General features: G+C 40.0%; 1 protein-coding gene across 2 annotated transcripts in view; it reads left to right on the top strand.

Moving 5' to 3' along the window:
• Positions 1–22,097, top strand: part of GRIA3 (glutamate ionotropic receptor AMPA type subunit 3) — a 154,812-nt gene that overhangs the window by 60,205 nt on the left and 72,510 nt on the right. For both annotated transcript variants that reach the window (XM_085319683.1, XM_085319682.1), the window contains exon 4: positions 6,595–6,782. In XM_085319683.1, the coding sequence (XP_085175809.1) occupies positions 6,595–6,782 (188 nt within the window). The remainder of the gene's footprint in view (positions 1–6,594; positions 6,783–22,097) is intronic.

The following is a 22,097-nucleotide window of genomic DNA, read 5'->3' as shown; positions in this document are numbered from 1 at the left end:
TTAAACAGATTAATTATTCTTATTTAGCTCAAGGGTTTTTTTTAATGCTAAAGTAGCTTTACCATTTTGCAATTTTCATGTAAAACTGTTTTCCTTTTAGGAAGGCTCTCTTCTATTACCCCTAGGCCCATGTCTTCCAGATCTCAGGACCTCTCCCTGCTGCYTCTGTGAGCTTACTGAACCCTGCAGCCCGGGCCCACTGGGCCACACAATGCTTTTCACCTTCTACCACTTTTCAAAATACTATTCCTTCCTCTGTTTTCCTGAGCTAGTTCTTCTGTCTTCTCTGCTGCAATGTTTACCTGTTTTCTTCAAGTAGAACTTACTATAGTTTCAGAGAGTTCCCATCTCATCTGTTCTGTTCCCCTTCTACATCTGGAAGTCTATAATCATGCCAATATTAATATTCCTTTGGAAACATTTAAATAAAGATCTGCACAGTAAAGCTAGAACTAGAGTTCAGCCCTTTCCATAAGCTTTGGATTATATTATTGTTTTGAGGTATACCTATCTGTCATTTTTCAGGAGGCCTTTCCAGATTATTGTGAAAGTCATATGTAAAAGTCCCCTTACAGAAGTGACAGCRTTACTGTTGGCATCTTTATGTCTTCGCTTGATCATTGTACTCCTTGGTCCCTTACTATRTTACTCTCATATTACACTGGCACAGCTTCATTCAGAAGCGCTGAAGTTGYGCTGAAATAAAACTTCAGTAAAATGAGGGGTAAATTAGATGCAAGGTTGTTGTGAAAGAACAGATCAAGGTGAACTGCATTCAGAAACAGTCACTTAAAAATCTTCTACTCACTTTCAGGAGATCAGAATTCCTGCATATTTAGCTACATACCATGCTGAACAAATGCAGACCAGATGGATCCTATAAATTCTCCTTTAGAGCTAGGCAAGTTCACATTCACACAACCAAGCTGGCATATCTGTTTGTGTAGACAGGTTGCAGTAATATATGTACAGGGGAGACCAGAGGTTTACTGAATAGAGAAAGCAGAAGAAAAAAAAATCTTAAGAATGTGTTTGCTCCTTGGTCTAGAAGGTTGTCTGCTACCAGAATAGCAGAGAGTAACATTTGACATGCAAGTTACCAGGTAGAAGTAATCAAGTCAAAAGCTGATGGAATGCAAATATTCTGCTTTTTATTTAATAATTTGAACTTAATTGTGTTAGACTAAAAGAGCACTCCAGGGTACTAGTCATTTGCTGCATCTCATATGGGTGACTAATTTAGCAGCTCGTTCCTTGCTTGCTCCCCRACTATAAAATTGCTAAGCAGAGACAAGTTGTTATGCAAAGCATACTCGCCTGACGTGTTTGCATTTTGAATGATAGGTAGCGTTTCGGATTGGTTGATTGTTTTCTTTTTCTTACTCACACCTAACATATTTAGATGAATCCTTTTATCTGCTCTTTATATTAGCACTGCGTTCAGTCCCAAGCACACAGAATATCCAACTGTATCTCAACTTATGGACCCCTGGTAGGCTCAAAGTTAAGCTGGCATCATAGAATTTGTGTTTAKCATGGGGAAGCATTTGCCTTGATGGCCTGTCTGGTGGGTTCGTTGTGTCATTGTCAGTCATGACTTCACTCTTAAATGCCTGAAGTTCACTCATAATCTCACACCTTAGTTATTTGGATTGTGCCACAGGTGCCATAGTTCAAAACACAAGTATTCAGATCAGCACTGATGTCTATTCAGCTGGCACAAACATGGTGCATTCCAGGAGAATATACCCCTTAAAGATCKCTGGTACTTGGCAAGTCAAAAGAAAGAGGGACTGCAAGCAAATACTCTTTCTAATTCAAGGGTAGGATCAAAACCCTTATGTGGAACATTCAAAAAGGACAGATTTACATCAGCGGTAACTTCTTCTCAGTAAGTTCTTCAGTGTCGGTTCCGAGGGCTCTCATGTGACGCTACAGATGTTCCCATGTAGTCACTACTTGTGACAGATTAATGATTGCTGCTATTTGAACAAGAATAAGTTCAATGAGGTAGTAAGTAGAATTTTGTCTGGCTGAGCAAGCTGCTCTGATGAACAATTTTGGCTTACATGGATGTGGGAAAAGTATTGTGAGTTTTCATAGACAGATGAAAATGAGTGAAATGTCCTCTTTGCCTGTGTTAGTAGTGTCAATTGAGACCTGCCCGTATCAAAGGAGTGATCTGAAAGATTAAGATGTAGGYTTTGTTTCCCTGTCAGAAATGTGAAGATACTGGGTGTATTTGTGGCTGAGTCTGGCTGCAGTGAGGGCTACATGAAATGTAGTTCTGTCTGGATTGTTTAAAATACAGAGATARCTGTAGTAACAAATAGTATTTTCCCTGCTTTGAGGGAAACTTAGGGTAAGTATTTCTCCTCTTTGCAAGCTTCAGTCAACAAAACTCAAAATGCCTGCTTTTGTTTACTGGATAGTAAACTAGGCGTTTGTTCTGGTCTACTTTGATTAAATAGTTGTGTGCAGCTCARTCATATTATAGGCTGTTTAGAGGAGGGTTAGGTTTTTTTAGTCATCAGTATTTTAAGTATGAGCCAGACATTGATGTATCTGGCCTAGCATTGTCCAAGCTCTTAGTAGGAGCAAGTCAGATTGACTTGTGTGATTGCATTAAAAGACCAGAGGTGCATGACCTCCCCAGTAGATTATAGAATCACAGAATCAGTAARGTTGGAAGGGACCTCTGGAGATCATCTAGTCCAACCTCCCTGCTCACCTAGAGCATAGACAGAGTTGCATCCAGGCGGGTTCTGAATATCTCCAGAGAAGGAGACTCCACCACCTCTCTGGGCAACCTGTTCCAGCKCTCCATCACTCTCRCAGGGAAGAAATTCCCCCTCACGGTCAGGCAGAACTTCCTATGCTTCAATTTCTGCCCATTGCCTCTTGTCTGACTAGACGGGACCAAAATGTAATCTGGGTCTGTTACAGGACCTGACCATCATCACGCGACCAGACGTATTTGTGAATCAGCAATGCCAACGTGTTAATAATGTAGTGCAGTGAAGGGATGTGGTACCCTCAGAAAAGCTGGCATTCAAAACAGAAAAGCAGGTATGGCTTCTATCCTGCTTCTTTCTCGCGTCCCAGGTGCATATGAGAAGAGAGGGTTCAAAAGATCAGCGTGGATTCTGAATGAATTTTTTCAGTTGTCTATATATATATACTAACTGTAGAACAAACAGCCTCTGAATTTTAGCAGTGATATTACAAACCTGTGTTGAGATTATCTACTTACTATCATCAGCTAGAAGGAAAAAGGTTTTCTTACCTCATCTGATATTTTCTGACTTTGCTTCGCTCTTAATAGAAACATTTGAAGTAGTATAAACTAGTAACAATACCAATGAAAGCCTTTCCTGAACGACTTGTTCACAGACCTGTGGTGAATTATCAGTCCTTTAACCTTTTTGAATAGATCGGTGCAGACCGCGGAAGAACTAAAAGTGGAGATAATTGCAGTGGCTGGCTAGTTTCCTTTTGGGTGAATGAAACTAGAGGCACCCCTAAGAGCTCAGCATCTCCAAAGCTCTCAGGGGCCAGCAGCTCTTGTGACGCATTCACGCAGTGTATTCAGTGGAGGGTGCAAAATGGAAAAGCTCATTGCACAGGTCTGGTCACTGACATGCACAAACTAGGGAATACAATTTCCCATACGCTACCCTAACAGAACTGCAGAATTGTCACAATTTGCATTGTTATGCTGAGGAGAAGAGAAGTTCACGCTGAAAGATAAAATGATCCTTTTATTTAAAAAATCAGACTGCTTATGTAACAGCACTCTTAATAGTGAAGTACAGCTGAAGCCTGGAACATGTTGTTTATATAAATATTCCATAATAGGTAACAATGTAGTAAGTGGTGCCGAAGGTGATAATAGCCATGGAGAGATATCATAGGTTAGGAACAGTGAACATGTATTTGCAAAGACACGACTGCGCTGCCTCCCTGAGAGCATTGAACGGTGCTTTTGTAAAGCAAGGGGAATGGGGTTTGTAAAGGTCATTAATGGACTAGCTGGCAGGTCACTGCGGGAAGGGCAAATGATGCTTTCCCCAGTGTGGAAGAGAGAGAAGGAAGGCCCCAGAGAGGACAGTTGGCATAACACAGACAATAACCTAGGGCAGATTTATAGAAATGACAAGGATAAAAGGAACGGTCACTATAAAGATTCAGTGYGACAAGGAGAAACTGGAGGTAGAGAAGACAGAAATGATAAGGAAGCTCTAGAAATTTCTCATGCTAAGACTGATGTGGTCATATTTTTGTGGATAGAAGAAAGGCTGTTCAGTAACCGTGCTCTTCCCTTTCTTGAAATGATAACTACTGACTAATACACATGCATGCAAAAACACTCCCACATACACAAACATGCAATTGCAGAGAATTGGGAAGATTGCCTAGCTTTTTTGTAAGATATTTAAAGTTTGACAAAACAAGCTCTGACTCAAAGAACTTTAACGGAAACTAGGATGCATGACAGTCCAACATATTCATGTTCACGTATTTCCTTGAGACAATTTGTAAGTTTTGTGTTACTAGCAGATAATAGACCTATAGATTTTTAAAGTTACCTTATTTTTTCTAATCTGTGGAACCATTTTATTCAATTTTGAATGAAAAAATATACCTGTGGACTGTTATCTGTTGTTTAGAGCAAACTCAAGATTCATACTTACACATTGTAAGGATGATGAAACAGTCGTAAATCTTTGCTCAGTGAAATCACGTTTTTTAAAAAGCATGTGTTTTATATAATATGCAAAACATTTGTACATCTCCATTAATGGTTTATGTTCCCACATCAGAATTCTTCATTTGTAGCTGACCAARTATCTTAGGCTTAGATCTTCCTCCTGCATGTAATGGAATCATGATACTGTCACCAGCATCACAGCCATTTTTGTAAAATATGATGTTAAGAAAGACTGAGTTCATTGTACTATACATATGTAAATGCCTCCCTTTCAGTAGYCTCGGGGGAAAGAAGATGGCAGAAAGAATTCCCAAGCATGGTACATATTAATTGTTACCACCTTTAATAGGATAGTGAAGTGCAGTCATACGAGGAAAAGCATTAAGAATCAAGGAGGCTGTGTGGAGAAAGTGAGAGCATTTCAGTGGAAGTTAAGGAAGCCACATGGTAAACTGTAATAGTCTAACTGCAGTCTAGCAATGGGGAAATCTCATTCCTTCCTTATTTGTATCCGTAATGACGGACAGTAACTCCRCTGGCTTTACGGAGTCGCTGCAGAATTACAGCAGGATAAGGGAGGTCAGACTGCAGCCCAAGGTCTTTGTTATCAGGGTACTCTTAGAATGACGTCCAAGTTGAGAATAGCTCATGGTGTAGTTCAAAACTGTGAATATTTTGTTCTCACGTAGCTCAAAGTCTTTTCAGTTTCAGAAGCATCAAAGAACACAAATTATATATTTGGTCTATTGACTGTGTGTATTAAAAAACATATAAGCTTCTCAAGTTTGGCTGTGGATGAGAAAGACCACAGTGTGACTAAATGATTGGACCGAAAATTTGGCAAATAAATTATCTGGACCGAAACGTAGCTTCCAGCTCATGTGGAAGTTTCTGTATAAATAAACTCCACTTTCCAGTGTGGAGACTGCTCTGTGTGCCTCAGGGAGATGAACTCTGTGTTTGAATGGCATCCTTCCAGATTGGAAACAATTAAAGCTATGCAAAAATGTGAATTTTCTGAATCAAGACAGGTAGTTCACTGGATTTCCAGCTAAATACTGTAAGAAATGGATGCAAATCAGTGTCTGACTCCTATATAGCTTGCCTTTAAGATTACCGTTCCCAGTTCTACCARCCTTAACTTAGGCACTTTGCTTGAGTTTGGTCTGCAGCCCCAGCACAGTTGTTCACCAGGAGTGCAATGCTGTTTGCTAGGATAAATGTCCCACTGAGCACCTCTGTTCAGTCCATGCTACTTCTCTGCTCTRCTGCTAAATGAGTAGGTATTACCGTAATGTAAGCATTGAAAGTGTAGTTAATGCTGCTACCCTCCAGATTTGAAAACATTTCTTGAAATCAAAGTGAGTATCAGTAAAATATTCTCCTGTGGTTCATGGCTTCAATAGCCAGTACAGTGGCTTAATTGGCATTCTTGTGTGCGCTGCTTGGATCTTTGCCAGTTAATGACCTATTGCTGCAGTCTGCACTGGCAAATTACCCCTTCTGTCCAGCTCTTCAAACTTACAGACTTTTGCCCACGTAATGGCTGCAAGCTCCTATTCTCAGCTGGCATGGACCCCAGCAGAAACATAAACATCCCTGAGAGGGTCATAATATGATATATTGGACAGATTCTGATCCGCCTCACAGTAATATACTGCTGAATAATTGTGCTGAAGTCAGTGAATTTGGCAGCAACATAGCAGAAATAAGAAACTGGTCCCTACACTATTGCTTTCTCAAGTAATGAAGCAATTGCAGGTTATTAGCTAATCTGTGTCCCTTTAGATGATGTAATTTTTCATGAAGTCCTTGTCAAACACTCAAGAGTTTTAATTTTTTATTTTGTTTTTAAATGGTTACATTGTCTCTTCCCCCTATAGGATTTTCCATTCTACAAGCGATTATGGAAGCAGCTGTGCAGAACAACTGGCAAGTGACAGCCAGATCTGTAGGAAGCATAAAGGATGTTCAAGAGTTCAGAAGAATCATAGAGGAGATGGACAGGCGACAAGAAAAAAGATATTTAATTGACTGTGAAGTGGAAAGAATAAACACCATTTTGGAACAGGTATGTTTTTTAATTTTCAGGAGTTGTGACCTCTCCGTAACAGACTTCATTAACATTTTTGGAACTGTCCATTTCTGGAAAGTAATTAAAATATGAGCCCAACAACTGGCCGGTTACCTAGTAAAATTAACATTCCTGAATGATGCTCATAGCTGGTGGCAGTTCTTACATGTAACCTACCAGGGAATAGATCTGCAATATTTTTGTTCCAAATATTAACGAAGAATTATTTTTAAGCAGGTTAAGATCTTAAAACCTGAGCTGACAGAACAATGTTATGGCATCAGGGCTACTTGCAGGGATTTCAAGGCATTGAACTTTGTTGTTTGACTGTAGGGACTGCAGTTTGTTAGTGTGGAACATGAACCAAAAAATAAAAAGTCAACAAAGGAATATTGAATCATATTAAAAGAAAATTGACCCAAATGGAAATATTGTTAATGATAAATTCAGCTGGTAATCCAAAATGTTTGCTGGCACTTTTGGGCACATACATTTGTACATTAGTGCTGTGGACAGACTTAAATGAGTGATAGAGTGTGAACACCTTTACTGTGGAGAACAAGAGACAGGTAACTGTTTTGTTGCATAGCCTTCTTGGTGTGTGCTTTGCTCTAGGAGAAGGACCATACCGCTGGCCACCATAGGTGCTACCCAGGGTGTCAGACTGGGTTATTGTGCATACAAGGATCAGGCAATAGTAGGAGCCATGGGCCGACTAGCTTTCATAAAGCTAATCATGGCTCAGTGGAGCCACRTGTGTGTCCCACTGAGTAGCAGCCTGAACAGAAATGTGTTTGAAGGGATGTAGTAGCAGATAGGGAGCTCCCTGCTGCCTGTGCTCSCAGCCAAGCCAATATTGGTATGGAACTAAAGCCACACAGCTTGTTTATTCATAAGTGTGTGGGAATTCATTTAAGACTGAAAAACTCTGATTTTTGCTACTTCATAAATATAACTGTGGCTTTATACTATGGAATAGATGAGAAGTGATTTAAATTTCATGAAGCATGAGCATATCCTTTAGAAATGTTGTATTGTCAGATGGTAGCAAATTGACCTCACTGCCGTAAACAAACACTAGAAACTGAAAAGGATGTATTCACAGAGTTTATTCAGAGAATATTCAGTTTCACTCAAGCCTTAAGGTGTATCTCTGAGGGCCAGTCTGTGGGGACTGAGTCGCTGCGTCCCAGTCAGGTCCCTTAGGTCCTGGTGACCAAGAGCAGCAGRGAGGAAAGAGGTGCTTGTTTAAATGTATGTAGCACAGGCAAGCACTGGCCCTTAACTCTGACACCGAGTATGATGATAATGCTAATACGTACCGTAGCATTTTCCATTGTAATTTTTAGTCGATATGGTGAATACTATGAAAATGATGCAGGAGACCTCTCATGAGCCAGGCTGTAACTTGGGTGGGTGCATAACATACACACGTGTGCTTTGGGCCCACTCTCAGCTGGGAATGGGCCTTTTGTTTGAGCTTTCTAATTTGATTTCCTTTTCATTCTCTCTCTCTCTCATATTGTGCAAGTGAGAGAAAAGAATACTTGAACCATTCTAGTGACTAAAATGAGAGCCATGTACTACCCAAACTGTATAGTAAAAAAAAAAAAAACAAAAAACTGACAATCTCTTCTTCTGCAGCCATTCTCAGTTCAAACCTTGTGAGATTATAATTTTATTAAATATTTGATTCAGCTGTCTATCAATGTGGTTAGCATCCATGTAACTAACRATTTGTTACTGGAGTCTTCAAGTTTCCTCAAACTTAGGTAGTTTACTGGCACCTTTGCATAATTAGAGCCTTCCTTAAGTCATCAGTTTGTAAATAGCCCCTCTCTGTACTGTTAAATGAGTCTTTTTCTGTTATGTACATTGTCGATCTTCTGAGCTTTATTTCCTTGAAATTGTGCAATAATTCTTATCCTAAATTATCTCATATATTTCTAAAAGAGCTTTAAATTTCCTTGCACTCGGATTTTAGGACTGTATCAATCAGCTTTAGTAGTTAAGTTGAATACTATCAATTCATTGTTTTGTAACCAGATCTGGTAGGCATTTTCGTACATAAATACTTCGATGCATGGATATAATGTGACAATTTCCACTAATTTCATTGGGGCTACTCATGAGCAAAATTATTTGAATTTGCAGTATCAAAAATGAATTCAGACTTTTTTGTTTATGAAATGAAACAAGCTAGATAGTAAAGCAAACCAAGCATGTGTCTTCTGAGAGAAATATTCTAGTAGTAATCATTTCTTGAAGGGCACTCTAACGAGAGGAGTCTGGCTACGCAGCCCTTTTCCTTGAGTATTGTCCCATTGATTTCAGTGGGACTGTTCCACTTGACAAAAAATTGACCAAGCACATCCCAAATTGGTGCTTCTTATGATAAAAATATCTACTGACAACAGCCTCCAGAGAATTGTGTTTTTTAATCCAAGACTTGAGCAATAACATCAGTTCCTTCAGGGAAAGTCTGTAATGGTGGACCCTGAGTTGAAAGCTGAACAGTTACTGATTTTAGCCTTTTCCTTCCATCTCCTCTGCTTACCTCTTATCTTCTCATAGGGTGATTAAAAAAAAGAAAAACTCACAAGCATGTGCAGTGCTTAAGATTGTCCAGCTGGTTTACTCAAGGGAGTGGTGAGTTGTCTTCTTTATAGCCAACTGTGTTTGCAGATAGCATGCCATCAAGGGGAGAGATAACTCTGGATTTGCATATTTCAAATCCAGTGGGTTTTGCAGTTTAGAAAGTCAGATTGGTGCTTTATGTGGAGTCTGGAAAGTCTGCTCAGCTTAGAGGCTCTGACAGCTGAGCCCATTAGCAGCACACRGGTAGCTTTGAGGGCTTTTCCCTAGTAGTGGAGCAGAGGGAAGCCACAGCTCTGCCTGTTTCAGCAGTACCCCATGGGGGTCCGCCCTCTTGCCATCCCTCTCCTTTCCTTGGGGGCACGTACGTGGGTGTCTGCCCTCTCATTGCCCTCTGGGAACGGTGTCTCCCTCCAAGCATGTGTCACTGTGATCACTGTGGGGAAGCACCAGCACCTGCCTTCTCATTCCCTTGGGGACAACGGCAGCATTTGCCACTGGCCCTGGACTTCAGAATCTTAAATAGAACTTACTTGAGAACAAAAATCTTAGCAGAAAGAAACATCCTGTAAACCAATAAAYAGTCTATGCACGTGCTGAGTTTGCTATCAGACCTTTGGGCTGTTGGCCAGGCCATTCTGCAAGCCTGTCAGTCCTCTGCTCCAGAAACCACTTATCATGGATTTGTGTTAGTGCTTGGATTAAATAAGAATGACCTCTTCTCCTGCTTCAGGTTGGTCAGTGAGTGCAGTTCTCTTCCTTTGATGCCTTTTTCGACCAGCTGGAATTAGGATATACCTCGCTTGTGAAAGTGTAGGCTAATCCAAAGTCAATTACCCATCTGAGGATTTTCTTCAGGGACTTCAGGTCCTGCTGCAATATTCTATACCTTCCTTCAGCAGCATGTGGGTATGTGAGACAGTGACCCTGGATATTCCTTATGCCTTTAACATCTGGCACATCTATACATCCATATATTTTAGAAACATATGCTGCTGTCTGTCACCTGTCTCCTCTCGGGGCTGGCTAGTACCTAGGAAAGGATCTCTCTCGTGTTTCCCCAGTATGTAAATATAATGTAGAGGAACAAGAATGCCCCAGCTGAATTCTGACTCCTGTTCTTCCTGGGCAACCTGTTTTGTGGCATATTTCACTCTGCAGCACATCAGCTTTTATTCCCCACCTAAAAAAGCCTGTGACTAGTCCCACATTGTGTCCTAAAGTGGACACCCTGCTCAAATCACCTTTGGCCCTGTCTCATCAACTGCAGAGAAGGGGGAAGCGGGAAGACAGTAGTTCTCATAGTCACCATCTGTTTTTTCACTTGCCCTATAGCTCTATAACCATTGAGCATGTGGATCTATGTCCCTCTTTGCACAGCAAAGCTATATCCAGTTCAATCATCTAGTGGCCTCTCAAGCATGCAGGTAGCAACACTTGATCTCATGCAAAATTCATCAGCTCCCCACACTTCTTGTCCTTTGATGCTGAAATATTCCAATATTCCTTCACAGATAGATATGAAGTTATTTTCTTCTCATAAACAGAGAAATATTTTGTTCTGAGAACTAACAGTAGGATTTAGCCTATTCGACTGTGCATTTAGAGATTCGTTTCTGAGTTTAGAAATATGTTTTTCTTATTCCCAAGATAACAAGCTGTATTTCAGACTACAGTGACTTTGTGTCCATTTAGAAGTAAATCTCCTAAGGGAAAATAAGGAGGAAGAAACTCCATTCAGGATCAAAATGGTGAAACTTTACAAAAGATCTTTTTATTCCAGAGTCTATATGCTTTTATCAATAGGACGCTATCTCTAAACATTGTCAGAAAGGTAAGGCTCCTAGACTGAGTTGGAGGCATCTCACAAAGCAGAAGTAATACTGTAGTAATATGCAGTCCCTAAAATTTTAAAATGATGTCAAATTACTTTAAAAAAAATAAACAAAACCTTTGAAGTGTCTCTCGGATTAAGAAAGGTAATCTAATTGACTGAACTCTGTGCGGTGCAAATACTGTCTATGAATTGACTTTGAATCTGAAATTTTGAGATTAAGGTGATACTCTGTAGGTTTTCAGTACAGCCCCTCTGTTGAGCTGCTCAGATTTCAGACAAGTGTGTTCACTACACAACAGTTTTCAGGTTTGGGGTTTCATGAGAACAAAGACAAAACTGCAGCATTTAGTTGCCCACAATATTCATTAAAAAAATAATAAAAAACACAGAAAAATGTAAGCAAATAATCAGTGCTGTTTTCATGCATGCTTCCTGTTTTGTGTGTTACATTATAAACAGATAGTCCTATGTGGGTTTGCTTGTATTCTCTATAGAAATTATTAATATAATAGCCTGTAGACGCAGTTGGAAATTTGGAGGAGCAGAACTGTGGGTTGCTTCCGTTTCTGCTTGCCTTATGAACCCTGCTAATTCCACGTCTCCTGACGTGGGAGACTGCTGCGCTGCACCAAGCACAACCAAAGCAAAAAGCCCCGCTGAGCTCCTCGCGGCTGGTAGCCAGGGGCTGGGCACAGCCCAGGGTGTTGTCCTCAGCATGGAGCAGGGCTGAGCGCAACGGGGCTCAGCTGAGGCGCCGAGGGAGTATCTAATATGTACAGGGTTGTGTAACACGTCATTCAGAAATTGGTACAGTTCATTTTTGTGTTTCCAATGAACTAGAAACTTAAAATTTAGGACATTTCTTCATTAAGTGCCCATGAGTATTGTTTCAAATGGGATCTAAAACAGAATGAGAGGTCACTTCTTTTCCTCTGTATCCAGAAAGTTTCTGCAGCTCACAAGTCTATATGGGCATGTGAGTAGAAAAGGGGAATTATTTCCGTCAGTCATTATCAGAACCGGAGCTTGCAGAAGGTAAGTAAATGAGCGCAAGTCAAAAGGGACGGTTGTATCTGCCTAAAGGGCCTGCTGCTATCGACTATAAAACTAACGAAAAGCCAGAGATGCATTGCTAAAGCAGAGGGAAGCAATATCTTGGGTTAATCTACCCCACATATAGCACATTTCACACATTCCTGGAGATAGGATTTCTAGCTTGTAAATAGTAATGTCTCTCCAAAGCCACCATCCAGACTTCATAAAACAAGGCAGATTCCAAGTGACAGGAATTTAACAGCACATTAGTTGTCCCACAGAAGAACTGAGGTAACAGCACACAAAGCTTAACAGAGTCTGAAATAAAAATATTTTAAAGACATTAAAACAAAGTTCTAAATTTATCTGATCAGTAAGAACAATAATTAATATTAGAAGTCCCATGATGCATGCTGCTGTATGTAGAAGACCACTTCCAAGCAGCTCTGATTTACTGTACCGAAGGCATACAAACCTGAAGAGCTTTTCTTTTTCTGTAATATAACAATTACTCATTTTATATTTTATGATAAATCTACTTTTGATATTTTGCATAGTTTCACTGCAGTGTCTGCAGTATGCATTTATGCAGTTAAATGTATATTTATATGGCAACATCTGCATTGTCATTAAATGCAGATCTTTTGTTAGTTACACTGCTGCAAATATAGAATCAACATAGTTATCCTGAATTAACTAGAAGCAATATTTAAGTTATTACCACTGTGTTCATTGAAAAACTGAATTATGTATTTGCCTTGAACTTCAATTAATAGGTAGATCTAAAGGCACCATTTGCTGCATAATTCACCTCTCCTTGCAGCTTTTCAGTGCAAGGAATTTGCCTGTCTGTTTGCCCTCACAAAGCCCTCTCAGGGCCAGTGTCTGCATCGTATGAACTCCTCCTGTAGCTGCCACTAATTGTTACTGCTGTTGACAGTCTCAGTAAAAAGACAAGCCTGAAGGCTCTTCTGAGATAGCCTCTCACTCCCACATTTGATATACTTTGGAAGCTAATGTACATACTGTTGCTTCCCGCAGTGTTCCTGGATGGTGGACTAAGAATCTGGTCTTCAGGTACTGGTACTTTGCAAAAATAACATTCATAAGAAGTCTGTTAAAGATGCAGAATATCCAAGGGAAAAGGAGTGCTCTGGAGAGCTAGCTAGCATTTGCYCAACATGTGAGCTGCTCAGATTTTTTGTCCCAGTGTGTTTGTGGTCTCCTCATGCCTAATTGCTGTGAGAATCTTTTTTGCATTGGCTAACTCCCTGCCTGATTTTAAAATCCCTCACTCACATATCTCCTCCAGATTTTACAAATCAGTGTTGTATAGAAGTTGCTTTGTTACAGTCCTAGCATTTAGTATAGTTCTTTCTTCTTATAAAGGATAAGCCCTTCCATCTTTGCAGACATTACCTTAATTTCTGCATCTGTCTCTCAAATAGTTTAATGCTTGAAACTCCGCTTCTAACCAAAGGTTTTCCTTAATTAGTTTCCAAGGCAACCATCTTGGCGACAATTCAGATGAACCAACTGCAGGGAGAGGAAGGAAACACAGCATCAAAATGAATAGAACTAGTACAATACCACTGTGCAAACAGGCGTTATACATCATCAGAGACAGCATGATAGTTCTGGTGTCTCATAAGTTCATTTACAAGGGAAGAAGTTCTAACTCAGTAAAAGGAAAGCCACACAAGAGCATATGTCTTTTCACAGCTGACTAAGCCGGGATTAATGGCTCCAGCGTGGTATGAATCACTGAGTCTGGGGGAGGAAAGGAGCCACTGGGGCTTTTCAGAGACCCTCATGCACCGAGATCTTCCCAAGTGCATTTCATACAACGCTATAACGCTACAGTTTAAATGGTGAGATTTTCAGAGTGGAGACTCATCTGTGTTTTTCAGCCTGGATGCTGCTCTGCGCCTCCCCAGGGGATATCCAGACCCTGAGCATGATCTGCAGCAATGGTGCTTTTGTCCTGGACTACAAGTGGATTTGAATCAGGCCTTAATATGGCAAAGTACCCATGCCAGTACAAATCACTCACTTGCTGCCTGTAATTAAACTTCTGCATGCGATTCCTTTCTTTTATCCCACCATGCAGAAATCCCCTGGCCTCTCCAGAGTGAGTTAGAGCTACCCCTCTCGCTCTGCCTGGGGTAAATGTAAAAGCCCTACAAATTATCACCTAAGCCTCTCCTTTTACATACACATTTATCTCAGAGCATTCAAGCAGCAAGGTTAAAAAAGGCAGAACAATTTAAGATGAAATTGATGTTCCCAGTGGGTAAAAAAAAAATGCCCATGTTAGTGTAGTAAGTTTATCACATGTGTCAGGCCATGTGTTTAGGAATAAGGGAGTATGTACTACTGGAAGCTGGTTCCTCCAAAATATATAATGAATAAAATTATCAACAATATACATAGGCCCTTAAAAATACTGTGTGTCTCCATCCTGGGAAATTGCATGTTAAAGATCAGAAAGGAAAAATATTGCTGTAACTTTATTACCTCATATGAGTAAAAAGGCCTCTGCTGCTGCATAGACTAAGCCTAGTAAAAATAAATTAACTCTTCATAATCTCTTTTAGTTCATGGTTTATGCACCAAGTTATATGGGAAACTCAGCTATTGCAGTGCTGTTTATAGTGAAGCAGAATAAACCTTTCAAACTCTTTCAAAGCACTGAAAAGAATAAATTGAATGCAATTTCAGTTGCAGTAAAATTCTATTTACAAAAATTATGAGAAAAGTAACCTTGTCTTTTCCAGAGGAGGTTGAACTGATTTTTTTCCCTTAATTTTGTAGGATATTTAAAAAGGAAAGGAAATGCTCAAAAGGAAAAACAGAATGACTACTATTCAGTGTTTTTCAGTCTGCTTGAAAGCAGTGCTCTGCAGTAGAAAAAAACCCTTCCAAAAAGTTCCCATGTGAGCACTGGGACTGAATTAGTGCGACACTTCTGGGTTATATCCAAATAGTTTGAAGTGATCCTGACATGCAGTAATGTTTTATATAAGCAGAATTCTGTTTCCAAGGTCTCTTGCTCAATTTCATGAACTGTTGCTGGAATTTTGCTCTTACATGCTGATGGGAGGTGTGGAAAAAATGGGAAATGTGTGTGCTTTTAAAATTAAAACTGTGTGCCTCAGTTTACCTAACTTCCCCTGACACACGTACATCCGTTTATATCGTATGCAGCTAAGACCAAATGCATTTAATTTCCCCTGTGGGATGTGAGAAGAAGAAATGAGACCGGTTCATGTTTGTCTCTGATGCAAGAGTACTCTTACACACTTTCAACATATATTTTCACAGTTTTTAGAAACAAAAAGGAACAATTAGATACAGTCTCTCCCATTTTGGAGGCATTAACCACGTGATGTAGAGGTTGCTAAAGAGCTGCTGATTAATAATGTGGATATGCCTTCAAAACGTGTGACAATGCTGAAGCATTTGTGATTCCTGTGGAAGGTTTGGAAAAGTATGAATAAATGTATGAGTACTGTTGTTAATGGTCTTTGGGAAGATGGCTTTAGAGGTTGCAAAACATCTTAGTGAAGGATGCTGTCAGGAATTCGATTTTGATAGTGCTAATTTTGATATATTTGATATGGATTTGCAGCTCTGCGGTGGCAGGACCCATGGCTGACAGTGGACAAGGAGGCAGCGTGAGTGAAAAGTACATATCTGATGTTGGACGTGAGGTGGTTGTTGTGATGGACATAGTGCTCTGGGCTAAGAGCTGACTGCATTATGGAYTGAAGGATTTGTAACCATGAATGTTGCTATGGAGAGACAACCAGCGCTAATAGTACAGCTGTGTGCATTCATTTGCTTAATTTGGCTAACCTAAGGAGGGCTGACTAAGAAATACTGATATTTTCTGAAAGGGTGGTTGTGTGTCAGTGGAAAATATGTGATGGTTACAAGAAGCTTACCTGTCGGAGCAGTTAACAGGGATTTCTGGTCTCTTGGGCTGCCTAGAATTCCAGTGTAGAGATGGCAGTGGTGCCTGTTCATTCTCAGGTTAGCAAAAGCACCTCTCTCCTCTCAGCGCTGCAAACTGAGGCTTAAGCAGCAAAGACTGCTTTCCTACTGGCGTTGACTGCTGGTGACACATAAAGAAGATGAGTATTTTAGAATTTATCAAAAGCAGTAGGTAGACACAATGCAATACGGAGGATCTTTCTCTGTGTTCTCATGGCTTTCTTATCAGCTAATACAAACTCCTATTTCTCTGGATGCTTTGGAATATCCGTGTAGAGAAATGGAAGTTTTAGTACCACTGCAGTTGCAAATATGCTACCAAATTAACTGCATTTAAAAATGGTCATTCAAACTTTGGGAAAAAATTCTCAGCAAATATATAGCAAGAGTGCCTGCAAGACTCTCAAGAAAATTTCAAGGTAGGGTATTTTTAAGAATATTAGAATTTCACAGAGAAAGTKTCTAAATGAGTGTGATCGAAAAGATAGCTGAAGTTTTATGACAGGAGTCCATCAAAACACCTTAGACCCAAGTAATTTGTCCAACATCACACCAAAAGTTTGTGTGAGCTGGGGAACGTAACCCGTATCCCTTGATGACATAGTTGCTGGCCTTCTGGTAGTATGAGCTGAAAAGAGGTTTTGCTGGGAGGGAGGCTGGGAGGGAGGAGGGCAAGCAGATCTAGGAGGTGGTACCAGCGAGGACAGTTCGGCAGCATGGTTTGTCAGTACCAAACCAAAGCAGTTCTGGCACTCCGGGCAGAGCTTATTGTGATTTGAAATTTCCTGAACACGTTTCTTTTGGTTTTGTTTTCTGTGAGATCTGAAGTCTCCATGTAATGTTTCAAGTGAATTTTGAAATTAAGATTTTAGAGGCCTGAGAAAATATTGGAATCTCTGTGAACTTACCTTAGATGGAAAATCACTCCATTTTGAAAAAGATTTTAAGGGAAGATCTTTGTCAGAGAACATAGTAAAATTATGTAGACAGTTAAAATATGGCCTCCATCTTAAAATGATCTGTGTCTGGAAATCACTGCTGCAGGTTAACGTATTTAAGTGATTTACAACTTCATTTAAGAATATTCTGTATGCCTCCAAAAATTCGTCCAGAATACAAGTAGCTTTTTACTTTATTAAACATAAGCTTTTTATTACTTTATTAAGCATAAACCTTCAGGGAAGCTCTCTGWGGGAAAAAGTGTCTACCCTTGGGAATCTCTTGGCAATGTAAGGGGCAAAGATCTTTCAGCCACTTTAACTATCCTTTTCGTGCCCTACTAAGAATTTTGGTATGATCATATCTGATCTTGGTTTGAGTGAAATGGCTTTAAGTGATGAAGGGTAGTTTGTGCTTTCAATTGATTTTTGTTTCAAGGTCTTTTTATTGAAGGACATGGACTTGCAAAGAGAGAGGCAGTCCTGAGAGATACAACACTGTTCTCATCTGTCTAAACAAAGAAAAGATTTTGATATAAAGGAAAGGTTATTTAATGAACTTTATTCAGCTTAAAGGGTAAACAATTGTGATTATGAATGTCAGTTACTAGGGATCATAAAACTCTTCATTTCTGTGTCCTCCAAGGTCTGATGCTTTTGTAGTAGAATATGTCTTTTAACAGTAACTGTGCCATCAGATTAGTTAATCTGATAACATTGTTAAATCACATAAGGGAACATGAACATAGGGAGACTGTTTAGGACAGAAAATTCACAGAAAAATTTGCCATCACATTAAAAGAAATTGGGGGAAAGTATCATGCCCTCAGAACCTGTACTGCAGTTGGTAGGTTTTTTTTGTAAAGTAATTTCTAATGTAACCTTTTATGCACAAATTAAATGCATGTTCCATTGCACAATCTTCAATCAGTAAATGTCAAATCAGTTATGGGACTAGTTTAGCATTATGGAGGGGGAAGGAAGTGCAATACAGCCTTCCAGGATTGCATTTAATTACTATCCAAGGACAAACATGTACAACCATCACCTATCTGGAGGTAGCCTTAAAATAAAATTTCACTCTTGATGTGGCTATCATCAAGGAAAGCGGAGAGGGAGAGAAAGGCATGAGAAGGGCACAGAGAGGGAAAAACTTTAATAAAATGCTTCAGGGGTTTCTCACACCTCTGCTTCCAACGTGTGGATTTTTGTCATCTTCTAGGACATTATCTCACATGAGAGATACATTAAGGTAGAGCTACAAAACTGATTGAAAAATATTTTATAAACCCAAACCAATGACGTTCATAGTATGCTATAGAGAGAAGAAGTATTTCAGTTATGAGGGGTAGTAACAAATGTAGACGTTAACAACAGCTTGCAAGTAAAATTCATAGGTCCATATACTACAAAAAAAAAAAAAAATAACATCCAGCAATCAGGGCTATATGTGGATTTGTGACATTTCCTAAAGGACAATGAGCCTTTGACACAGTAGACAAATTATTCTCAACTATATATGCAGCTATTTTTATCCACAACAAATAATGTGTATAGAATATTCATTTTAATATTTAATACATTCTTCATTTAATATTTAACTCAGATTTAGTATAGTACTCATTCTTCATATAAATGAAATGATTGTTTGCCACATATTTTATGGCACCACAGTCCCTGGTGGCCAAACTCTCATCACATTAGTATTAGTGAAGAAATAAATTGCCTTCAGTGGGTTTGCAGTACTGTTACTATCATCAGATTCTGACCCTTTATGAGAGAAGTCACTTCTGTGGGATGAAGAAATGGCTTTATTGCTGTGGAATTAAAGTCATAACAAGTGTCATCTGTTTGGCTGGGACAGATCATTGCTAGCTGTGACATGTCCTTTGCCACCACAGCATTGTGTTTCCTTTGGAACTTCAGGTGTTGGTAATGGTGCTGCTGGTGTGATAGAGAGAAACTCATGACACTAAATGTATAGTTGGCAACGTGATTTTTTTTTTATGTATTTACTTAAGAAAGATCTAGCCTTACTATGTGTTTAGAATCCTCAAGGGTCTTTCTGCAGAAGCTTGTGAGCAAATTGGAAAACAGGGGAGATGGCACTGCAAATTTAAAGCAGTAAATGGATCTGCTGAGGTAACAAGGGATGTTATTTTTACTTTGGCATCTGGTTCGATGGAGAAAATACTCTTCACTTTTTTTGTAAGACCTTTTCTTTTCTGTTCTCCTGTTTATCTTATTCCTCTCTGGAAAATTTACATGACAAGGGGTGACCTATGCTAAGTAAACATAATGAGGAACAATTATACATGGCTGTCAAATGCTATCACACCAGATAGTTTGCCTTTGCCTATACAGTAATGTTGTAGGAGATACTTACCTTGCTACTTACGGCACTCTGTCCCTAGACAACAAAAATGTGGTGGCTGCTCACACTGAGCGCAGCTCCCCCATGGGGCTACAGGCACAGGAGGACTGCAGAGGGGTCACTGCTTTCCCAGTGAAGTGCTTTTTCACTTTCTGTTCTTCTTGAGCAGTAGAAACACACTTAAGCTGCAACACGTTGCAGATGGCACCCCAAATAAGATGGATTAGCATGCTTGTTAACATACTGACATGAACTTTTTGGGCCTTAACTTCAGCTTTTGTAGAACTAACTGAGCTGTCACCCCAACATTCTGCTCCTCTCCTCCCTGAAAAAGTCTTGAAGACCATATTAGCCAACACCRCTGATCCCATAGGATGCTGCATCACAAGCCATAACTTTTTAATCATTCAATCTCATACCAGGTAGGAGCTGCTCAGAGCTGAGATATGCTGGAAGTAAAACCACCCTCAGAATGGAAGTCCAGCTATCACTACAGGTACAAAGTAGAAAACACCTTACCTGATACCCAGGAGAGAAGACAGGTGCTCCACAACAATCTCAGCTTGCCAGACAATCCGTGCTGTTCCCACAGAGTGCAGTTATCACTGATAGCTGCTCCTGATTATTCTGTTCAAATTATTTTAGACCTGAGGCCATACTTCTGTTTTGCTTGTTTACTGTTGAAAGGAAAGGATCATGCTGTCACTTCTAGTGTTTTCACACTGCTTTGAAGGCAAAGGTGTCATACTTGTGTTTCTAAAGCAAGGCTTAATGGTACGTTACTGCTCAAAGGGAGATCGCTAAGGCTGCTCTCCTCAGAGAGCATGCTTATATGTATGCTTACAGGTTGGTAGAAATGCTTGCATGCTGGAAGTTATATGTGGGTAAACCTTTGCAAAAGTGGGGCCCAAGTTAGTGTATGACTAATGTCAACAAAGACAACAAAAATCCTTTTTAAACTCTGATCTTAYGGGAGATCTCATTTTTCCTGCTGTCTCTTTTACACCTAGGAAAGAAGAGTTCTGAAGTTAAACTGTCTCATTGTTTGTGGATGTGGTAGGAATGGAAAGGCACATTACAGCAGGTCAAATCTCTGCCTGTCATTCTATTTAAGTGGCATATTCTGCCACTTATCAGGTATGAAAAGCACAGGAAAAGTCTTTAGACCTTCTTTTGTGGCAATGCTGCCTGTCAGTATCAGTATTTTATGTTATGTAAAGATATAATAGACTCATAAAATATCAGGGATTTGAGCTTTAAATCAGGCAGTCTGTGCTTCTATGATCTTTTTTTCCTCTTTTTTCATTTTTAACTAAAGACTGACAAAATAACTTTGATTAAACATACTAAGCTGACCAGATGGCAATGGATTCAAATGAAAGGAAGATCAACTCCAAACAGGTAYTAACTAGGCATGATAGTTTTCCTTATACTGCTGCCAAGATCACAGTAGCTGCTTCCCTAGGTAGGAATACAAGCGTCTTCTCTTCGTACTCTTCAATGACTGTTTTAAAATCAAAACTCATAGAGACACCACTACAGTAGTAATTTTAAAGCATTTCTGATTTGATGTATTTTATTGTACAGTTGCAGAAGATTTTGACCATGTCCAGAACTGCCTTCAACACCTCAGTCTTTATTGGTAAGATTTGTTTTCAGGAATCCCAAGCCCCTGAGGCCGGTAGGAGAGTCTAGAGCAAAGTAGACTTAACCTTGGTAGAGAAGGATCAAGTTAGGGAACATTGAAACGAACCGGATGTATACAAGTCCACGGGATGCATCCACAAGTGCTGAGGGAGCTGCCTAATGTCACTGTAAGGTTATTTTCCTGAAAGGTCATGGCAGTTAAGGAGGTTGATGAGAACTGGGAGAAAGTAAATATCACTTCTATCTTCAAGAGGGGCTAGAAGAAGGATCTGGGTAACTACACATCAGTCAGCCTTACATCAATCCCTGGTAAGCAGATAATCCTGGAACTATTCCAAAAATATTAAGGACAAGAAGGTGATTGGGAGTAGTCACCAGGGATTTACGAAGCGGAGATCATGCCTGACCAAGCTGATAGTTTTCTACAATGAAGCGACTGGCTTGGTGGACAAGGGGCGAGCAGCTGATGTTTGTTTTGACTTCAGCAGGGCTTTCTACCCTCTCATAATATCCTCACTGACAAACTGATGAAGCACAAACTTGGYGCGGACAGTGAGGTGGATTGAAAACTGAGCTAACTGTCACTAGTAGTGTACCCAAGGGTCAGTACCGGGGCCACACAGTTTAACTTCTCTATTAATGATCAGAATGATGGAAAAGTGCATGCTCAGCAAGTTTTCAGGTTATACAGAATTGGGAGGGGTGGTTAATACGCCAGATGATTGTGCTGCGATTCAGAGAGACCTTAACAGGCTGGAGAAATGGGCTGCTAGGAATCTCATAAAGTTCAGCAAAGGGAAATGCTGAATCCTGTGCCTGGGGCTGCAACCCCATGCACCAGTACAGGCTAGGTGGGGGCTCCCTTGCTGGAAAGGCAKCTTTGCAGAGAA

The sequence above is a fragment of the Rhea americana genome, unplaced genomic scaffold (assembly GCF_003343005.1).
Source record: "Rhea americana isolate MKP2758 unplaced genomic scaffold, rheAme1 scaffold_6, whole genome shotgun sequence".
NCBI lineage: Eukaryota > Metazoa > Chordata > Aves > Rheiformes > Rheidae > Rhea > Rhea americana.
Note: the sequence above shows the minus strand (reverse complement) of the source record. Positions and strands in the feature narration are given on the sequence as shown.